Below are 22,513 nucleotides of genomic sequence, written 5' to 3'. Positions count from 1 at the left end.
ATAGCTCAACTGTTTCGAATAGCAAAAAGCTCAAATCCTAGTTCATGTTTGTTCATTGTCAAAAGTCAAAAGTTCCAATGCACATTTCTTGGAATTGTCGAGACGCCTTATTTTTTCCTAAATTCTAAAAGTTAGAATAACCATTTGTTAGAATTTCCAAAAGTTAGAATGTTCATTTGTTAGAATTATTAAAAGTTCGAATGTTTATTAGTTAGAAATATTAAAAGCTCGAATGTCTATTTGTTAGAATTTCTAAAAGTTAGAATTATTAAAAGTTCGAATGTTTATTTGTTTGAATTTCTAAAAGTACCAATATTTATTTGTTCGAATAGCTAAAAGTTCGAATGTTTATTTATTAGAATTTCTAAAAGTTAGAATGTTTATTTGTTCGAATTTCCAAAAGTTGGAATGTTTATATTTGTTAAATTTCCAAAAGTCAGGGTGCGATCCCATGTGAGCAGAATACGTCGACCGAAAGCAGAAAATCATGAGTGCAAAAGAGATAAGTAGATATTGTTGTTCTTTTCACTCTCATGATTTTCTGCTTTCGGTCGACGTATTCTGCTCACATGGGATCGCACCCTTAGAATGTCCAAATGTTTCAATGTTCATTTGTTAGAATTTTATTTAAGCAGTGAGTTTACTATCTGTGTTCTTTATAGTCATAGTTGTGAAATTGTCCTAAGGGAGCGTTTACACCTTCGGTAAAAATTTCCCGTTCGGCGTTCTGGAAATTTTTACCGAAGGTGTGAGGGTACATTTATACGACGGTCGGTAGAAAAAAAATTTACCGAAAAAGTCAGACTGGAGTCCCATGGCAGCGTTTTGCGTTGCGTCGTAATGGGAGAGAAAAAGACGCAAATATACGTTTGCTGCATTCTCTCTTATTAAAACGCAACGCAAAACGCTGCCATGGGACTGCGGCCTCAGGCTGAAGTCCCATGATAGCGTTTTGTAAGTAGGCAATGAGTGTGAGAGAGATAGAGATATATGTTTGCTCTATTTGCACTTATGGCCTAGTTACAAAACGCAACGCAAAACGCTACCATGGGACTCCAGCCTCAGGCCGCAGTCCCATGGCAGCGTTTTGCGTTGCGTTGTAATAAGAGAGAATGCAGCAAACGTATATTTGCGTCTTTTTCTCTCCCATTACGACGCAACGCAAAACGCTGTCATGGGACTCCAGCCTCAGGCTCACTGATCTCTATATTAACTGGATGGGCGATTGCTGTAGAAAAGTGGCTTCCGGTGTGAAAATAAATTGAAACCCTCTACGCCACGCTTTAGATGCCGGTGTAACAGCGTAGTACGGAAGCGCTTACGCGCCACGAGGCAAAGAGAGGAAACTCGTACTGGCTATTTGTATTTACAAGAGGCCATTCAAACAAATCAAAACAAAACAAAACAAAGAGAGGAAACCTGTTACTGCTAATGTCGTTTTAGCTTGTGAAACATAGGAACACGTTCGATGGTTCGGTGGTTCGATGATGTGATTGTTGCTAAATAAAAAATTTAAAATAAGAAATAAAAATGAACCAAATTAATTTAAATTGACAATTTTAATGTAATAAAATATTTTTTAGGTATTATTTATAACAGATATTGATTACGAGGTAAATTAGGTGCTTTAAAAAAATCATATATTTTGAAGTTATAAAATGTTATCACATTTAAGGCCTAATGTTGACCTTTTTCCATTACTTTTTCATAACACATTTTATAACTTCAAAATATATGATTTTTTTTAAAGCACCTAATTTACCTCGTAATTAATATCTCTGTTATAAATAATACCTAAAAAATATTTTATTACATTAAAATTGTCAATTTAAATTAATTTGGTTCATTTTTATTTCTTATTTTTTATTTACCAACAATCACATCATCGAACCACCGAACCAGCGAACCATCGAACGTGATCCTACACTGTAAAAAAATCTGCTGTAAATTTACTATGTCCGACGTTGGAAAGTTTGGTCACTATGTCCGACGTGGTATTTTTACACGCCGACTGTAATCTACATAACCTGCAAATATTTTTTGAAATAATATTTTCAGTCGTAACTTTTTGTATTTATGAAATATAGCCCAAAACTTTTTGTTATATTATTATTTACTTATAAATTAGCATATACTTTCTATAAATGTACATTATATACACTTTTTTAGAGTTATTTATAAAAACTTGAAAATTTTTTGAAAATCTTAAAGGAATAAGAAAATTACATTCGCCATGTAATTGTACAGATCGTGCGACGTAATATTACGTCAAAGTGTAGAAATACACGCAATGTAAAAATACCACGTCGGACATAGTGATCAAATTTTCCTACGTCGGACGTAGTAAATTTACACAAAACTATTAAATTACATAGTCGTATAATGTAAAATTATTAAAAATAGTAAAACTACTTTTGGAACGAAATAAATTTACTACGTACAACCTATAATTTTGATGTGTGAAATTACAAGTTTCGTGTTATTTTACACCAGATTTTTTTACAGTGTATGTTTCACAAGCTAAAACGACATTAGCAGAAACAGGTTTCCTCTCTTTGCCTCGTGGCGCGTAGGCACTTCCGTAGAAAGGCATTAAAGGCCTTTCTCCAATATGTTCCTAAAACTCTGCGTCTGCGTCGGTTGCTATAGCAACACATGCTAAAATCAACGCAACGCAGTCATTCGCACACTTTTTAAAACCTATTGGAGAAAGGCCTTAAAACTCTGCGTTTGTCTGCGAATGAAGGCCTAAGCACAATAGATTCGCGAAAGTCGTTCGCGAACGCAAAGCATGAGTTAGAAAAGGACAGTGATATATTTGTGTCCTTGTCTATCTCATGCGTCTCGTTCGCGAACGACTTTCGCGAACCTATTGTGCGTTGGACTTGACTGCGTTGCGTTATGTTTTTTTAGTCTTTTAGGCTGGAGTCCCATGATAGCGTTTTGCGTTGCGTTTTGTAACTAGGCCATGAGTGAAAGAGAGATAGAGATATATGTTTGCTCTATTTGCACTCATGGCCTAGTTACAAAACGCAACGCAAAACGCTACCATGGGACTCCAGCCTTAATGGCCGCCATCTTTAAAGGCCTTTCTCCAATATGTTCCTAAAACTCTGCGTCTGCGTCGGTTGCTATAGCAATACATGCTAAAATCGAGACGCATGCATATCCCCTAATCACCAACAGGGTGGCCACTTTTTTTGTAAAAAAAAATTCACGGTCATTTCCCGGTCCATTCCCGGTCATAAATTATTTTTCCCGGTCATAAATAATAACTCTGAAAATAAATTATTCAATGAAAGATTGAAAAAATTTCCTGTTTTTAGACAAAACTTTAACTTTTTCCCAAACCCTAAAAATATTTTAGTTTACTCTAAAAATAATTTTGAACTTAAATAGATTTTTTGAAATAAATATTTAATTATTATCCATTATTTTTCCATATAGTAGGTACTCAAATTTTAAAAAAAAATTCAAATTTCAAATCCTTTAAATTAGAATAATTTTTAAGAATTGCTACTGTAACTTATTAAAAATTATTTGCAAAATTTCAATTCAATTATATTCTAGAAATAACTAAAATATTTCTAAAATCCACTTGTTTACAAGACAATTTCATGAAATTTTGAATAATTTGAAAATTTTTCAATTAAATATTACATATTTAAAAACATACACTACCGTCGGGAATTATCGGTACGGCTGCACACGCTCGGCCCAAAAACATACCAATCTTTAAGGCACGATTTTTTTGTAAATACAAATGTCAGAAAATTAAAAAATATACCATTCGAAAGATTATTAAATTCTACGATTAATGGTACATAACTGAAAATTTTAATAACTTATACAAAGATTGCAGCAATTGACAAATTTGACAAAAAAATTTTAAAAATACAATTTTTTTGGAAATTTTTTCAACCCCTGCACATTTTTCAAAAATTGTAGAACAAATTTAAAACTTATATAGGTGTGATCATTCAAGTCTCATCTTTAATTTAAGACCAAAAGAATTCAAAAATCTTAATCGGTTAGTAAGATATCATTATAAATGGACGAGCATTTTCAGCCAAAAACCGTTCAAAATCGACTAATTCAATGCATTTGTCAAAAAACATGCTCGGACGTTTATAATGATATATCACGAACCGAATAAGATTTTTAAACTCTTTTGGTCTTAAATTAAAGATGAAATTTGAATGATCACACTTATATAAGTTTCAAATTTTTTCTACAATTTTTAAAAAATGTGCAGGGGTTGAAAAAATTTCCAAAAAAATTTTATTTTTTAAATTGTTTTGTCAAATTTGTAGATTGCTACAAGCTTTGTATAAATTATTAAAATTTTCAGTTGCATATCATTAATCGTAGAATTTAATAATCTTTCGAATGGTATATTTTTTAATTTTCTGACATTTGTATTTACAAAAAAATCGCGATTTAAAGATTGGTATGTTTTTGGGCCGTGCGTGTGCAGCCGTACCGATAATTCCCGACGGTAGTGTAACTAATTTGAAAAAATGTGAATAAAAATATTTTAAAGACTAAATTATTCAGAATTATTAATTAAAATCTTTTAAAATTCAACTTTTCTAAAAATTCAATTTGAAATTTTTTAAAATTTCAATCTATAATAATATTAGTAATATTAATTTAACATTCTAAAAAATCGAAAAATTTGCTTATGAATAATTGTAAAAAAACTAATTGATATTAATGAAAAATACGGTTTTTTAAAATTTATTTTCTAAGAAAAGAAATTTTATTTATTTTTATTTACTTTATTTATTATTCAAAAATTCATTTTTATAAATTTCGTATCACTTTTGTTCTAATTAGTTCAAATTTTTAATAATTCTTATTTGTTTTGTTATAATATTAATTGCAAAAAAATTTTTAAATTGATTTATTTTTCATTATTTTATAGGATGTGAAATTTTTTCTCTTTGAAATTTTTTTGACAAATTTAATTAAAATTATATTTTGTTTAATTATTGTTAGAAATAGAAAGAATTTAAAATTAAATTTAATATTTTCTTTTTCTAAGTCTGTTATGTTGGACAACAAAATTCATAATTTTCTTATAAATTCTAGAAATTGAATATTTTTATAGTACTTTTTATAAAATTCTCTGACAAAATATAAATAGATTTTATAGAAGATCATTCAATCTTTTTTAATGAAATATAGTTAATACCTAAGTCTTAAAATAAATATTTCTATTTTTTCTCACAAAGTAATGTGTTTTTAAAAAAAAAATTCCAAAATCCCGGTCAAGATCAAAATTCACTGTCATTTCCCGGTTTTTCCCTGTCCAAAAAAATTCACTGTCATTTCCCGGTTTTCCCGGTTTCCCGGTCCAGCGGCCACCCTGGACCAAGTCGTCGAATGATCAAATAGTCGAATGCCAAGTAATCGAATGGACAAAACGTCGAATGCTAAAAACATCGAATCGGCATTTAGTCGAATGCTTAAAACATCGAATTGTCAATACGTCGAATGTTCAAAACGTCGAATTATCAATTCGTCGAATGTTAAAAATATCGAATTGTCAATACGTCGAATGTTCAAAACGTCGAATGATAAAAACGTCGAATGCTAAAAACATCGAATCGTCATGTAGTCGAATGCTAAAAATATCGAATCTTCAGTTAATCGAATGCTAAAAACATCGAATTCTCACACGGAGAGAAAAATCAAGCGTTTGTAGTAAGACATTTTCTATACTTAAAAAGCACGGCGCTGTTTATACTCGATTTGTAGAAATCTATGCTAAAAGAGTAGGGACCTATACTCTTTTAGTAGAGACCTATACTCTTTTAGCATAGATTTCTACAAATCGAGTATAAACAGCGCCGTGCTTTTTAAGTATAGACCATGTCTTACTACAAACGCTTGATTTTTCTCTCCGTGCAATTCGTCGAATGTTCAAAACGTCGAATGTTTAAAACGTCGAATGCTAAAAACGTCGAATGTTCAAAACGTCGAATGCTCAAAACGTCATTCGTCATTCGACGTTTTGAACATTCGACGAATGGAAAATTCGATGAATTAACAATTCGATGTTTTGAGCATTCGACAAATTGATAATTCGACGTTTTGAACATTCGACATGTTGACGATTCGATGTTTTTAGCATTCGACGTTTTTAACATTCGACGAATGGACTATTCGATGGTTTTACCATTCGACTAAATGACGATTCGACGTTTTGAGCATTCGACGTTTTGAACATTCGACGTTTTTAGCATTCGACGTTTTAAACATTCGACGAATTGAGAATTCGATGTTTTTAGCATTCGATTAACTGAAGATTCGATGTTTTTAGCATTCGACGTTTTTATCACTCGACGTTTTGAACAATCGACGTATTGACAATTCGATGTTTTTAACATTCGACGAATTGATAATTCGACGTTTTGAAAATTCGTGATATTGACGATTCGATATTTTTAACATTCGACGAATTGATAATTCGACGTTTTGAACATTCGACGTATTGACAATTCGATGTTTTTAGCATTCGACTAAATGCCGATTCGATGTTTTTAGCATTCGACGTTTTGTCCATTCGATTACTTGGCATTCGACTATTTGATCATTCGACGACTTGGTGATTAGGGGATATGCATGCGTCTCGATTTTAGCATGTATTGCTATAGCAACCGACGCAGACGCAGAGTTTTAGGAACATATTGGAGAAAGGCCTTTAAAGATGGCGGCCATTAAGGCTGGAGTCCCATGGCAGCGTTTTGCGTTGCGTCGTAATGGGAGAGAAAAAGACGCAAATATACGTTTGCTGCATTCTCTCTCATTACAACGCAACGCAAAACGCTGCCATGGGACTGCGGCCTAAAAGACTAAAAAACATAACGCAACGCAGTCAAGTCCAACGCACAATAGGTTCGCGAAAGTCGTTTGCGAACGAGACGCATGAGATAGACAAGGACACAAATATATCACTGTCCTTTTCTAACTCATGCTTTGCGTTCGCGAACAACTTTCGCGAATCTATTGTGCTTAGGCCTTCATTCGCAGACAAACGCAGAGTTTTAAGGCCTTTCTCCAATAGGTTTTAAAAAGTGTGCGAATGACTGCGTTGCGTTGATTTTAGCATGTGTTGCTATAGCAACCGACGCAGACGCAGTCATTCGCATACTTTTTAAAACCTATTGGAGAAACAAAAAATGTCGCGTCATTTTCCAATCCTGCTGTGTAGGCAGGAGCAACAGAAATGAGAGAAAAAGTCCATTAAATTTTAATTCACTAACTTTCTTACTCTTGTATGTTGCCATGACAACCTGCAGCCTGCTTTCGGTCGACGTATTCTGCTCACATGGGACTGCGCCCTTAGAGACACCTAGTGGCATTTTTCAATTAGTAATACTAAGTGAGACATTTAAATTTTCTTCGTGAGATGAAATACGCATCAATTCCTATAGTAGTTCAAGACTTCAGTTTGTATGAGTCTATTTTAAATAAGAGAGAAACAAAATAGAAGTTTGTTATTATTATTTCTTATTAGTATATGTATATTAATTTTGTAAACAGAAATAATATTTTATTAGTTGTAAAACATGGTGAGTCTTTTAAAAATTTTAATATTTTGCCAATATATTTTTTTGTAGTTAGATATCTGTAAATATTTTTCTTTCCGTATCCTGTAAAATCATGCATTAATTTTTGATTAAGGTAATGAATAAATTTTGTCATTAAAAACACATTTTTATGTTTCAGTCTCATACAATTCTTCTAGTACAACCAGGCAATAGACCTGAAACAAGAACTTATTCAGACTATGAAAGTGTAAACGAATGTATGGAAGGTATGTTTTAACTCACGATTTGAAAATAAACTTTAATCAAATAAAAGTGCATAAGCTGTATAGAAATTTAAATATTCGTTTAAATAAGCGCATACAATTATATTTTTGAAAAAATTTTATTAACTTCAGATCGGTGACTATTTTGAATAAAATTCACTTTTTTGATTTATTATTTATAATATATAATTACAAGGGCTTAGTTAACTTGATCAAAATTTTAAACAATTAAAAGTTGCATTTGAATAAAAATAATAATTTTCCATCAATAAGAAACTATTTAAGTAACATAACCTAAAATTTAACAAATATTTCTTATTGACGAAAATTGTAATTTTTACTCAAATGCAAATTTTTTAAGGGGGAGTGACACCTTTGAGGCCTCTTTTGAACCTGTTTTTCATGAATTTTTTTAAGACACGGGAATAAAGTAAACAAAATTCGGTTTTAAGGGAATTATTTGTGAACTTTTTAAGTTCACAAAAATATATTTATACATTAAAAAAGTTTAAATTTGTTGCCTATAGAGAGCGCCGAAGTTGGTCTCCTTTCTTTGCAGAGCAAATCGGTGGGCAAGATTCCGGTTAGACCGTTTAATCTAAATCAAAAATTCAAAGTTTTTCTGATTCTGAGATAGATTTAGCTTTCGAGTACGTAGGATATTTTAAAAATATTAATTTTGGTGTATTTGGCAGTTGTTTGAAGTAAAAAGTCGATTTTTAGGGCAAAAATTTGTCAAAAAATCTGTTGCCAAAAAAAAACCAAAGACACCAAAAAAAATCCGCTACATACTCGAAAGCATTAGTAAATGACGATAAAAAAAAACTTTGTCCGAAGTCAATCCGATCAAAACTGTTCTAGCTAGACTGCCCACCGTTTTGAAAAACGTTATTTCGAGAAAAACGCGTTTAAAGTTTATGTTTTTTCTTTATAAAAATCTATTTCCTTTAATAAGAAGATATATTAATTTTTAAAGTACATCAGTGGAACTTCGATTTTCCGTCTCTCGGTCTATCGTCACCGCTGTTATCTGTCACTGTCCAAGATGATTTTTTTTTTTTATTAAAAAAATTGACTTTGTAAGTTCATTTCAATATATTTCTCTGGAGAGAAATATCTAAGCAGCCATAACCTCTAATTTCTTGCAGTTTAGATATTTTCTTCAGTCTGTTTTCGGCTTTTTTAAATAAAAAAAATAAGATGTTACGTTTTTTTTAATACAAATTTTAAACTAATTGTGTAATTGTTTTGTAAAATTGTTTGTTTACATGTTGAAGTCCAAAATATAGACAAGTATAGGTTATAAAAATCTCAAATCACTTGTAACTTCGACTATCCGTCATTTTGGTTTTCCGTCAAGGGGGCGTCCATAAACCACGTGGACAATTTTTCACCAATTCTTGACCCCCCCCCGTCGTGGACATTTGTGAAACCCCCTCCCCCCTATACAATTGTCCACGTGGATATTGCAAATTAAAAAAATAAGTTTTTTTTTACTCCTGTATGTTAAAAAATAGAAAAGATTATTTTTGAACATATTTCAAAGCAAGAATGTCAGTAAAGTCAGGGAAATGTCAGGAAAAAATTTTTTGTCAGGGAAATTAAGAAAATTGTGACTTTTTGCGACTCATTTAAAAAAATTGCGACAAAATACCACAATTTTTAGTAACAAAAAAGTACAAGTTATTTTGATTTTTATAATGTGAAAAATAACTATAAACAAATCTTTTTGAATACGTAGTTGAAATTTTGTAAAATTTAATTTAAAATAATTAATTTATTTCAAGTCTTTTGTTACAATTTTTGAAGAATAAAAAATCTTTAAAGGTAAATTTAAAAATGAAAATTAATGAAAATTAGCTTCTAATTTTTTAAAATTCAATATTTTCAATTACATATTTTCAAAAATTCAAATATATACATAAAAATAGCATTTTAAAATTATTTTTAACATTTTAGAGGAAACAATCATGTTAAAAATTTTTAATTAAAATTTATCAATCAAATTCAAAAATAATTTTAAAATATAACAGAATTTTAGAAGAACTTTCGGAAAATTATTTAAATTAATTGATTCAGAGACGAAGGTTTAGTTGCCCAGTAAAAAAAAAGTATTGGAAGAGAGCGAATAGTATTGGCGGTGAGTTTCTGCCAATACGTTTTCGCATGAAAACCGTATTGGCAGAAACTCACCGACAATACTATTCGCTCTCTTCCAATACTTTTTTTTTACTGGGTGGAAATTGTAGAAAATAATTGAATTCAGGAAGGGTTATAATTGTCATTTTAAAAAATAATTAAAATCATAAATTTTACTCATTTTCCGTAAACATTCATATTTTCCTGTAAAAAGAATTTTGTCAGGAAAATGAATTTTAATGTCAGTAAATTGTTAAGGAAATTGATTAACTGAAACTTATGATCATCCTGATTAAGCTTAAGATATCTTTTTTGGAAATATCTTTGATTATATGTCCACGTTGACATTTGCTTTAACACCCCCGCTCCCCTGTAAAAAAAAAGTATTGGGAGGTACGGGATTCCGCATTGCGAGTGCCAACCTGCCAATGCGGTATTCGCGAATTATCGCATTGGGTGTCGTGGTGAATACGGAAATCAAGGGGTCCCAATTGTGTCCTAGTTTTAAGCTTTAAAAAAACGAAAATACGTGACAGGAGGAAATAATTAGTGTCAGTGGAGAAATATGCGAGTTAAAGGAATGAGAAAATAATAATAGTGAGTGTAAAAATGAAATTTTAAGAAAAAAAGGTAAGTTGAACTGTCAAATATGGGCCCAATGCGGCATAGGCTGATTTCAATGCGCCACAGCAAAAGCAACTTTGACTGGTTTGAATGGCGTGAAATAGGTAAACAAACATTTTCTAACACATTTGTCTCCGTACACAGACACTTTTCACTACACGGAAAGAAAAAGTCCGTCAATCATTAATAGACTAGTATATTACTTTGAGACGGGACACAAAATCATTCAATGGATAACATACTTTGAGTCACAATCAGTGACGAGTTGCTTGCTATAATTTAGAAAACTGTCATCAATATATAAAACTCGTTCACTAAAATTTAGAAAACTGTCTATTAAATTTTCTATGACTATCAAAAGCATTCAAAAAATTCAACTTCTTTCAGAATTATCCCTAATTTTAGACACTATTTGGTACAGAATGAACACATTTTTTTCGTTGCACAGTTCCGATATTTTATTTACACTCTTAGACGCTTTAGACCAACACATTTTCCAACACATTTTCCAACACATTTTCGCACTTATAATAACTACACGTTGAAACGCACACTTATAACACTTTAAGTTTAGAAGCAAACTGTTCTTATATACCAAATAACAAAATTTTTCACAACTTGTGAGAAATGATTTTGCACTAATAACTACTTTTTAATTAGCGAGAAATATAAAAGAAAATATATTTTCATCGAGGTCAATTTCTAGACGCAATTCAACTGCAAATTGTTAGTTAAGTTAAATATTCACATTACACATAATAGTATATAGGGATATGTATAGCAGACAGCAAAAACACATGGACTATAGAGAAACCGGAAGAAATGCGCATCGGTACACTGCGCATCAATGCGCTAGTGAAGAGCGCCGATTTAGAATACGAGTCAACTAACGTTTCACAAACTTTCACTAATGATTCGTAAACATTCAAACAGCCATTGATAACAATTCAGCATTAAATCTAAAACAATTGGTCACATACTGGCATTCTAATCAATCCATGACTCGTTTTCAATCGTTAAGTAAAGTTAAGTAACCATCAACGGAAAAAGTGTCCCGTCTCAAAGTAATATACTAATCCATTAATGGTTGACGGACTTTTTCTTTCCGTGTAAATCTGCCAACGTACAATTGGAAAGCATCTTCTAAATTACAATAATCGAAAATACTGTTTAGATTCATGCAGAAAAGTGATTATAAAATAAAAAATTGGAAAGTAATGTAATGCAAATCATATGTCAGCTGGGCCACTGTGCTCGCTCGATTCGCTCTGCTTGCTTCTGCCCTCTACTGGCGACTTGCACTATGTACCGATTGTGTACCGTATTGAAAGCAGCCTACGCCGCATTGGGCCCATATTTGACAGTTCAACTTACCTTTTTTTCTTAAAGTTTCATTTTTACACTCACTATTATTATTTTCTCATTCCTTTAACTCGCATATTTCTGCACTGACACTAATTATTTCCTCCTGTCACGTATTTTCGTTTTTTTAAAGCTTAAAACTGGCATCGCATTGGGACCCCTTGATTTCCGTATTAACCAGGACACCCAATGCGGTAATTCGCGAATACCGCATTGGCAGGTTGACACTTGCAATACGGAATCCCGTACCTCCCAATACTTTTTTTTTTACAGGGTCCTCTTCGTGGACAAACGTGGACTTTTGATTCACCCCCCGCCCCCCAAATGTGTCCACGTGGTTTATGGACGGCCCCCAAGGTGTTCGTCCCGTGCCTGACGGAAAATCGAAGTTCCACTGTAAATATGACTTTAAATAAAGTTTTATTGTTAAAATACAGTAAATTATTGTGTATTTATGAAAAAAGGTTAACGTACCATGTTGTGAACCGATTTGTATTTTTCATGTATAAGGGAGCATTCACATATTACGTCACAGGCTCAGGGGAGGGGGGTCTACAGTTTTGTGACGTCCTGTGTAAAAATTACCAATTTCTATGTAAGAAAATGTGACGTAGGGGGAGGAGTTTAAAATTTCCCAAATTTGCGTGACGTAATATTTGAATGATCCCTAAGCTAGTATTTATATCAAGAAGGCTAGAGACAGGAGGTGAAACTTCGGTAGTGGGGATGAGTCAAAAGCCTTTCATTAACCAGGCGTTTTTCGTCTCGAAATAGAGTTGCCACCTCTTCGGGCCTCGCCCGGAGACTCCGGGCTGCGAAGTAGATCTCCGGGTCTCCGGGCCGCAAGTAAATTCTTCCGGTCTTCGGTTATTTAAAAAAAAAACTTTTAATTTTAAGTATTGAAACAATAACACATCATGACTGAATAAGTAACTATTCTCCATATTCTTTATTGTATGGTAGAAGCTTTAGGGAGCATTTACACCTTATAGTCAAGAAAAATTCTCCGGGCCGAGAGCCGCGATGAGGTGGCAACCCTATCTCGAAAAGTCGCCGACGCGGTGCTTCTGTACATCACTCACACATTCAAATTCTTGTATACCATATGTTTTACATATGTGTATGATATGATTTTAATTTAAGGTTAACTTTAAAGTGCAATCAGTGCAATCGAGACACAATTGACAATGTGTGTCATAACGGATATATAGAAATAATGTGATTATTAAATTAAGTGTTATTCAAATAGTTAAAAATTCCGAAAACGTGCTATGTGAAAAGTTGTAACAAAAAGAAAGATAAACCTACACAACACTATGACTATTACTTTTTGTTAACTTTTAATACACTTCATGCTACAGTTTACACATTTTTTTGTTTTTAAAACGTTTTTTTAATAACTGTAAGATGTTTGAAAATATAAACACTTATATTTCATATTGTATTTGTATAGAATATATTTTCCCGTGTTTACGTGTGTTAGATTGCGCAGAAGTCCGTCTGGTCTACTGCGGCGAAAACTTTTTTTGAAAGTAAACGCCTGACCATACACTGTAAAAAAATCTGCTGTAAATTTACTATGTCCGACGTTGGAAAGTTTGGTCACTATGTCCGACGTGGTATTTTTACACGCCGACTGTAATCTACATAACCTGCAAATATTTTTTGAAATAATATTTTCAGTCGTAACTTTTTGTATTTATGAAATATAGCCCAAAACTTTTTGTTATATTATTATTTACTTATAAATTAGCATATACTTTCTATAAATGTACATTATATACACTTTTTTAGAGTTATTTATAAAAACTTGAAAATTTTTTGAAAATCTTAAAGGAATAAGAAAATTACATTCGCCATGTAATTGTACAGATCGTGCGACGTAATATTACGTCAAAGTGTAGAAATACACGCAATGTAAAAATACCACGTCGGACATAGTGATCAAATTTTCCTACGTCGGACGTAGTAAATTTACACAAAACTATTAAATTACATAGTCGTATAATGTAAAATTACTAAAAATTGTAAAACTACTTTTGGAACGAAATAAATTTACTACGTACAACCTATAATTTTGATGTGTGAAATTACAAGTTTCGTGTTATTTTACATCAGATTTTTTTACAGTGTACATCAGCTGAGCGACTCAGCATTGCCATACCCCCACTACCGAAGTTTTACCTCCTGTCTCTAGTCTTCTTGATTTATATAATAAAAACCTTTTTGAGTAGTTGAATTTTTGTAAAATTTAATTGCAAATATTTAATTTATTTCGAGTATTTATTTACAATTATTTTTGAAAATGAATTTTTGTAGAATTTTAATTACAAATTTTGAAAATAATTGAAATATCAAAAATTTTAATGAAAATTAGCTTCTAATTTTTTAAAATTCAATATTTTCAGTATTTTCAATGACATATTTCCAAAAAGAAGAATTTTTGGAAAATTATTTAAATTAATTGATTCAGAGATAAAGTTTAATTGAAAAATGTAAAAATTAATTATTGAACTCAGGAAGGGTTATAACTTTAATTTTTAGAAATGGTTAAAATTGATAAATTTTACCCATTTTCTGTAAACATTCATATTTTCCTGTAAAAAGAATTTTGTCAGGAAAAGTAATTTTAATGTCAGTAAATTGTCAGGGAAATGTCAGCGAAATTGATAAACTGAAACTTGTGGCCACCCTGAATACACAAGTAAATACCCCCTCGATTAATATCAAATCTCATAAATAATCACTTTAATTTATAAAAGCTCCGTTTTTTGCTCTGGAAAACTCTAAAACGTTAACCTGTCAAATCACTTGATTGCTTGCAGTTGTCAAAATGCTAATAGCTAAGTATTAATTTTTTAAAAACATTTATTGTCATAAAATACCGTTTTATACCAAAAATACTTTACACGATAAAAACTAACTACTTACTACACTATATAGTACAGTAAATCTATCCTGAAAAAGCCGTTTTTTGGAAAAAAATACCTTACTCAAGATTATTTCATAAATCGTTATAGTGGCACATGTGACTATTAGCTTAAAACCAAAAAGTTTGGTTTTAAACTCAAAATTTCTTTGGATTTGATTTTGTACGAAAACCGTAAGTCGTACAGAAAAATTTCTTATATAAAAGCTGTAGAGAACAAATTTCTCTACATTTTAACTCATTGGACCCCTACTGTACAAGTTAATGTGCGAAAGTTAGAAGGCGCCAAAATTGCGAAGCATCAGTTTTTCCCTTTTTTCGTATCAAAAAAACCATTTTTACGTTTTGGTGTAAATGGAAAAGTTGTAGAGCTTAAAAAAACGTACAAAATTCATATACATAATTTTTTTCTACACTACCGTCGGGAATTATCGGTACGGCTGCACGCGCACGGCCCAAAAACATACCAATCTTTAAATCACGATTTTTTTGTAAATACAAATGTTAGAAAATTAACAAATATACCATTCGAAAGATTATTAAATTCTACGATTAATGCTACATAACTGAAAATTCTAATACTTTATACAAAGATTGCAGCAATCGACAAATTTGACAAAAAAATTTAAAAAATGAAATTTTTTTCGAAATTTTTACAACCCCTGCATATTTTTTAATAATTGTAGAACAAATTTAAAACTTATATAGGTGTGATCATTCAAGTCTCATCTTTAATTTAAGACCAAAAGAATTCAAAAATCTTAATCGGTTAGCGAGATATCATTATAAACGGCCGAGCATTTTCAGCCAAAAACCGTTCAAAATCGACTAATTCAATGCATTTGTTAAAAAAACATGCTCGGACGTTTATAATGATACCTCACGAACCGAATAAGATTTTTAAACTCTTTTGGTCTTAAATTAAAGATGAGACTTCAATGATCACACCTATGTAAGTTTCAAATTTTTTCTACAATTATTAAAAAATATGCAGGGGTTGAAAAAATTTCGAAAAAAATTTTATTTTTAAAATTTTTTTGTCAAATTTCTCGATTGCTGCAATCTTTGTATAAAGTATTAAAATTTTCAGTTATGTATTATTAATCGTAGAATTTAATAATCTTTCGAATGGTACATTTGTTAATTTTCTGACATTTGTATTTACAAAAAAATCGTGATTTAAAGATTGGTATGTTTTTGGGCCGTGCGCGTGCAGCCGTACCGATAATTCCCGACGGTAGTGTACATTGCACTCTTTCGGAGGTACAGTCTATTTAGGCTGCGTCTACAATAGGTGAGATGTGAGTAACAGAGCACGAGTGGCGTGTCGTGGACGTTCTGGTAATGCAGTACTACCAACTGCTAATGCCGAGAGAAAAAATTGAAAAGATTGTATAATGAATTTTCATCTTTTTTAATTTCAACAATGTAGTTATATTTTTTAAAGTAAACCAATTTTTTCAAGTCATTCGCTTTAATTTTGCTATTGATAAAAAATAATTCAATTATTTTAATTTTTATTAATTTCTGTTTTTTATAGTAATTTGAGTTAATCTAGATTCGAGAAAATTAAGTTTCCATAAACTAAATATTTTATTAACTTACATTTCGGAAAATTCTGCATTTGAATAAATGACATCTAGAAAATAATAATACTAGGGTAAATAATAATTTTACCTGTTTAATTTTCATCTTTTTTTATTAGCCCAGATAACAAAATGCGCGTTGTGTGCTACTAATATCATCTGCACGCGTGCCGATTTATCCGCACTATGCGCGTTCACTGGACCACTCAGATGCGTCATCATATGCGATCCATAACTGTCGCATATTGTGATGGGCACATGCGTGACGGTATAATGCGAATAAATTATATTTATACTTCAGCCTTATTTGAATTAAATAAAAAGAAAAGATTATTGACATTAGTAATTTTTTTTAAATTAAAATGTTATTTATAAAAACGATTTTAATTTAATATTTCAGTACAATTTTGGAATTGAAATTGTTAAAAACTTCCAAATTCTTTTTTTGAGGTTATATCTAATACAACAAAAATATATATGTACTTTAAACAAATTAAATTTAACTTTCTTATTTTGCTGCAGTACTAAAAATTAAATCCACAATAATTCCTCACAATAATATCGCAATAAAAAACAATAAAAAATGAAATCACAATAAAAACTTATTTTGATAACACACCACAAACAATGCTGTCGCCATTATAAAATGTGTGATTGCCGATACGGGTGGTTGTGCATCATTAATTGCGTGCGTATTAAGTGCAGTTCACTGCACACGCATTCACAGCATTCGCACTGTGGATGGTAAAATGCGTATGGATTGACTCTTCTAGCAAGTCGCACTTGTGAACGGAACATGCTTATCATTTTGTATCACAGGCGCTTACGAAATGCAGTTCACAACACTCGCATTATTACCAGCGTCACAGACGATAGTAAGATGCGTATATGAACCGACTCATCTGGTAAGTCGCAGTTAGTGCAAGAAACATGCGTTTAAATGCGACGCACGATTGTTATCTGGGAGGGTTAGACGGTCTTCTAATTATTCAACACTAGCAAAATCGTACGCGCGTGAATGATTTAAAGAATTATCACGGTAGTAATCTGTCTACCTACCTTCCACAGAAAAAGTTTAATAAATTTAATTTATATTGTTCCATGTTTATAATAGTTATGATTTTTTAAAAAATCTCGGTATTTAAACTAAATTATCATTTCAACGCCTCAGAAGCCATTTAAAAAAATTGCAAGAGGATCCAAGGCGGGGAAAGCAGTGATTTTTATTTTTTGTCACGGATTTTTCAGAAATCCTAGAATAAAAAATAAATCATTATTAAAAAAATCAATATCACTGCTTTCCCCGCCTTTGATCCTCTTGCAAATTCGTTTAATGATTTCTAACATTATAATATAATTACCAAGTGAAAAAACATGCCTCTATTTAACTCAAACATTTTTTAAGCTCATATACCCAGGCGGAAATTTCCAACCGGCGCGGATCCTAGTCCGTACTGACGCCGGTGTAACTGTACTGGCTCGGAACCGCCTGCCAACCGAATGTGAACGGGCATTCTACCGAATAGTGACTAGGCCAGGAGCGCGCTGGCAACCGGCTCGGAACTGGCATTCTACCGCCCGCTGACCGGCCGGGAGAAGCCGTTCCGTGTATAATTCAACCGGCTGGGACCTGGCACTCTACCGACCGCGGATTTTTCATTTAATAGCCAACCGAGCGCTGGCATTCTACCGACTGACAACCGGATCGGATCCAAATGATAATTTCAACAAATATCAATAAAAAAAATAATAATTAATTGCAAAAGATAAATACTGATGACAATTCATTGACAGTTCACTTTACACATTTTTTTTATTTTTTTATACACTTAAACGTAATTTGTTATTACATACACATTTGAAAAATCCTAACGCTTGGAGGTACGAACCTACGCCTAACCGAATATTTACGCACCGAAATCTCGCACGCTAACCACTATGCTACGCTCGCATGGGACTCTCAAATCTTAAATACTCTCAAGTGTCACAAGCTGAAATAAAACTTGTCGAATAACTACGCGTCAATGCTACAGCTATATTTTTATTATTATTTAATATATTAAATAATAGTATCTCAATATAATAATATTGAACATAATAATATTAATAATTTTAATTAATATCACAATAATAATAAATTTATTATTATTGAGATATTATTAATTAACATTAATATTATTGAGAATTAATAATAAATTATTAACATGAATATTAATATTTATTAATATTAATAATTTATTATTAATTCTCAATAATATTAATTAATAATATCTCAATAATAATAAATTTATATTAATAGTATAAATTTATTTATAATAATTATAAACTATAAGTGCACAACAAATTTTTTTAATTGCTTAATTTTGAAAAAACTCTTAATAAATAATTACTTAATATTTTGATTAAATTCATTTATTAATTAATCATTATTTTCTAAAATAATGCAATTAATTATTGTAATAATTATTTAGTTATGACACATTTATTGAAAATAAATTTATAATGTGATTTATAATGTGACAATAAATGACGACATCCGCAGTCGGATCCGGCCCAGCACCGAGCCAGTACAGACTAAACATATTCGTCATTCTTCCGACGCCGCAGAAGAATAAGATCCGCCGGCGGAAGAAATCCAGTACCGAGCCGGTACTGACAATAGTAGGAAGACGGATCCGACAGTCGGAGCATAATCTGTACCGCGCCGGTTGCTTTTTCAGATCCGAATCGGTACAGACCGTCGGTACTTGCGGTCTGTACGGGCGCGGATCCCAGCCGGTTGTAAATTCCGACATTCGTCCGACTTTTCCGCCTGGGTAAATGTAATAAAATTCAAACTCAAAAGATTTAAATTATAATTTCTTCAAATATTTATTTATTTTCATTCTTATGTTTCTAATAATGGTTGGGGTACAGTTGTTCTAAATCGTATTTTCTAAAAAAAATTTTTCTAATAAAGGTAAATCTCTAAAAAAAACTTTTTTCTAATAAAGGTGATTTTGAAATTTTCTGTCTTCTAATAAAGCTAATTTTCTAAAAATTTATTTTTCTAATAAAGGTAATTTTTAAAATTTTCTTTCTTCTAACAATATTCAATTTTTGTAATCACGATCAATGTACATATGATTAAAGGTACATATGATTAAAAAATAAAATTTACAAAAATTTGTTAATTCCTTAAAAAAAATACATTAGATTTCGTTAAAAAATTATTAAAAAAATAGAAATTATGCAAATTTTTTAACAAAATTTTAAAATAATCTAGTTAAAAATCGTAATTAACAAATAGAAATTATAGGGATTTTTTTCCTAAAGATATTTAAGATTTTCTAAAAGAATTTTTTATAAATATATTAACTTTAGAAATTTTAGTGTAAAAATAATGCAAATTTTTTTTTTTTCAAAGAAGAACAGAATTCTGTTAACAAATTGTGATAAGAAATTGTAATTTTATAAAAATTTTTCTTCATTTTCAAAAAAAAACTTATAATTTTGTAAACACAATTGTGATTAAAAACAAAAAATATGTAAAATAGTTTCAATTTCTTAATCTTAATTTTTTAACAATTTTCTAATTTTTATTAAAATTATGGAATTTTACAAATTTTAGGAAAATTGTTAGTATTCATCCGAAAAATATATTGAAAGCATTGTAATGTTGATAAGGAAGAAAAGAAATTTTTAATAGAATTTATAAGTATTATTTTTTTTAAATAAATACCAATTAAATAATATTGTAAAAAAATTGTTCGAATTTAACAATTTTCCTAAAATTTGTAAAATTCCATAATTTTAATAAAAATTAGAAAATTGTTAAAAAATTAAGATTAAGAAATTGAAACTATTTTACATATTTTTTGTTTTTTAATCACAATTGTGTTTACAAAATTATAAGTTTTTTTTTGAAAATGAAGAAAATTTTTTATAAAATTACAATTTCTTATCACAATTTGTTAACAGAATTCTGTTCTTCTTTGAAAAAAAAATTTTTGCATTTTTACACTAAAATTTCTAAAGTTAATATATTTATAAAAAATTCTTTTAGAAAATCTTAACCCTAGAAGGAGTAACTGGGGTGTCTGGACACCCCAAGCAAAATTCAAAGTATTCCCATGGCTTAACCAATAATTTTTTTACGCTCAAAACCCATTGATAATTTAGTTTGAACCTCTATCTTTTGACAACTCTATGTGGCGCCAAAAGTTTTGCTCTAGGAAGAGCTCTATCTCCTGTTAAAATACGTCTGGGGTGTCTGGACACCCCAGTTACTCCCTAACGTTAGAAAAATTGTCAAGATAAGTAAATTCAAATTTTTTTAAAAAATCGTTTTTAATCAGTTAAAATCATCTGATAAAGTATAAATTTATAGGTTATGCATAAAAAAGTTGTATTTTATAAAAAAGGAACATTTTTATACAAAAATTCTATTTTTATGAAAAATAGACATTCTGTATTTGTAACAACTTATGAAATTTGAGTTAGGATTTATTAAAAATTTATGTGCTCTCTCTACAGTCAGAAATTAAATTCTAATACAGAAAAATGTAGTATATGACAGTCAAATTTAAATTATAAATTCTATATTGTTAATAATATTTTAACATATATTAGAGGTATTAAGAATTGTTAATTAAAACTTTGATTAAATATTAATTTACAGAATCATTTCATAAGTTATTAATTTTAATGTTAATATATTCAGATATATTAAGTTTGTAAAATTTTAAATTTATAACACCATTTTTAGTAAATATTAAGTGTTTAAATCCATTTTATAGTTCATTTTTATGATTTTCTCTATTCGTCAATTGTCTTTAATTTCTTTCACTTTAGATGTTCAAATAATTATGTTTTTTGGAAGTAATACAAAAACTCACTGTAAAAATTTTTTTCGAAATTTTTCGAAAAACTGTTCGCCAGTTTTATTTCGCAAAGGTTAGAAATTTTTCGAAACAATAATGTCGAAAAATTTCGAAATTTGTTTCGAATTTTTCCGAACAGAGTGGTAAGAAAAATTTCGAAACTCAGTTCGAATTTTCTAGCAACGTTTTTAGATAAATTTCGAAACTCCTTTCGACTTTTTTCTAACCAAACGTTAAGAAAAATTTCTACAACCTATTCGATTTTGTTCGAACAAAATATTTAGATAAATTTCGAAACTTTGTTCGATATTTATAGCAACGTGTTCCGATATATTTAGTAAAATTTTCGGATATTTTTCTAACTAAAAATTTAGAAAAATTGCAAAGCAAATAAAGATTTTTTGCTCTACAAATAGTAAGGATGTTTTTTAATTTCATTTGGTATTATTTGTTCACTAATATTAACTGCAGTTATTTAATTAATGCTGTTCCAATAAGCATAAAAATTATAAATGGGTGCAAAATAGAGATAAAACGATTTAATATAAGTATACATTTATAAAGTTTTTCTTTTATTATAAATTAACAATTTTACTTATAAATAAGTATAGTAATTATTACAATTAAATTACAATTATTTCACATAATTTTTTTATTTCGTTGAATAAATTAATTTAATAATTTTCACACAACATAAATTTAAAATACATCACTTCTTTATCACACAAAAATAACTTTAAACAATTCACTTCACAACAAAAAAATGTTTACTTAAAAATATTCACTTCACCACAACATTTCAGAACTATACCTTACAAAAAAATTAATTCACAACGAAATACTAACTTTAAAATAATTTTGTCACGCGCGATTTTAGTGTATTTCTGACAAATGCTAAAGAGCAACTGACGCTCGAAAGTCTTTTGGAAGAAGATTTTACAGTCAATATTTGAAACTCACGAATACTTCAAATTTTCTTTCTAAATGAATCTATAAGAAAAAACTAGAACCGAAAACTTATAAAATAGACCCGTTTACAATAAGGAACCCTTAGAGATGGTCAACCGATGGCAAACCAGATGTGACAAACCTTTAGAAACTATGAAATACTTATTTAAAAATTCACAACTTTGCTTGCAGGAAAAAATTTTTCTTGTTATAATAATAAATAAAACTGTTTATTTTAATT

General features: G+C 30.1%; 1 protein-coding gene across 1 annotated transcript in view; it reads left to right on the top strand.

Annotated features, from left to right (window-relative positions):
* Window positions 1-7,421: 7,421 nt before the first annotated feature.
* LOC122510013 (enhancer of rudimentary homolog) overlaps window positions 7,422-22,513 on the top strand; it is an 87,284-nt gene continuing 72,192 nt past the window's right edge. The window contains exons 1-2 of the mRNA XM_043624393.1: window positions 7,422-7,580; window positions 7,738-7,825. Coding sequence (XP_043480328.1) covers window positions 7,578-7,580; window positions 7,738-7,825 — 91 coding nt within the window. The 5' untranslated portion in view covers window positions 7,422-7,577. The remainder of the gene's footprint in view (window positions 7,581-7,737; window positions 7,826-22,513) is intronic.

Source organism: Leptopilina heterotoma, unplaced genomic scaffold (genome assembly GCF_015476425.1).
Source record: "Leptopilina heterotoma isolate Lh14 unplaced genomic scaffold, ASM1547642v1 Lhet_65, whole genome shotgun sequence".
In the NCBI taxonomy this organism is placed as follows: Eukaryota; Metazoa; Arthropoda; class Insecta; order Hymenoptera; family Figitidae; genus Leptopilina; species Leptopilina heterotoma.
Note: the sequence above shows the minus strand (reverse complement) of the source record. Positions and strands in the feature narration are given on the sequence as shown.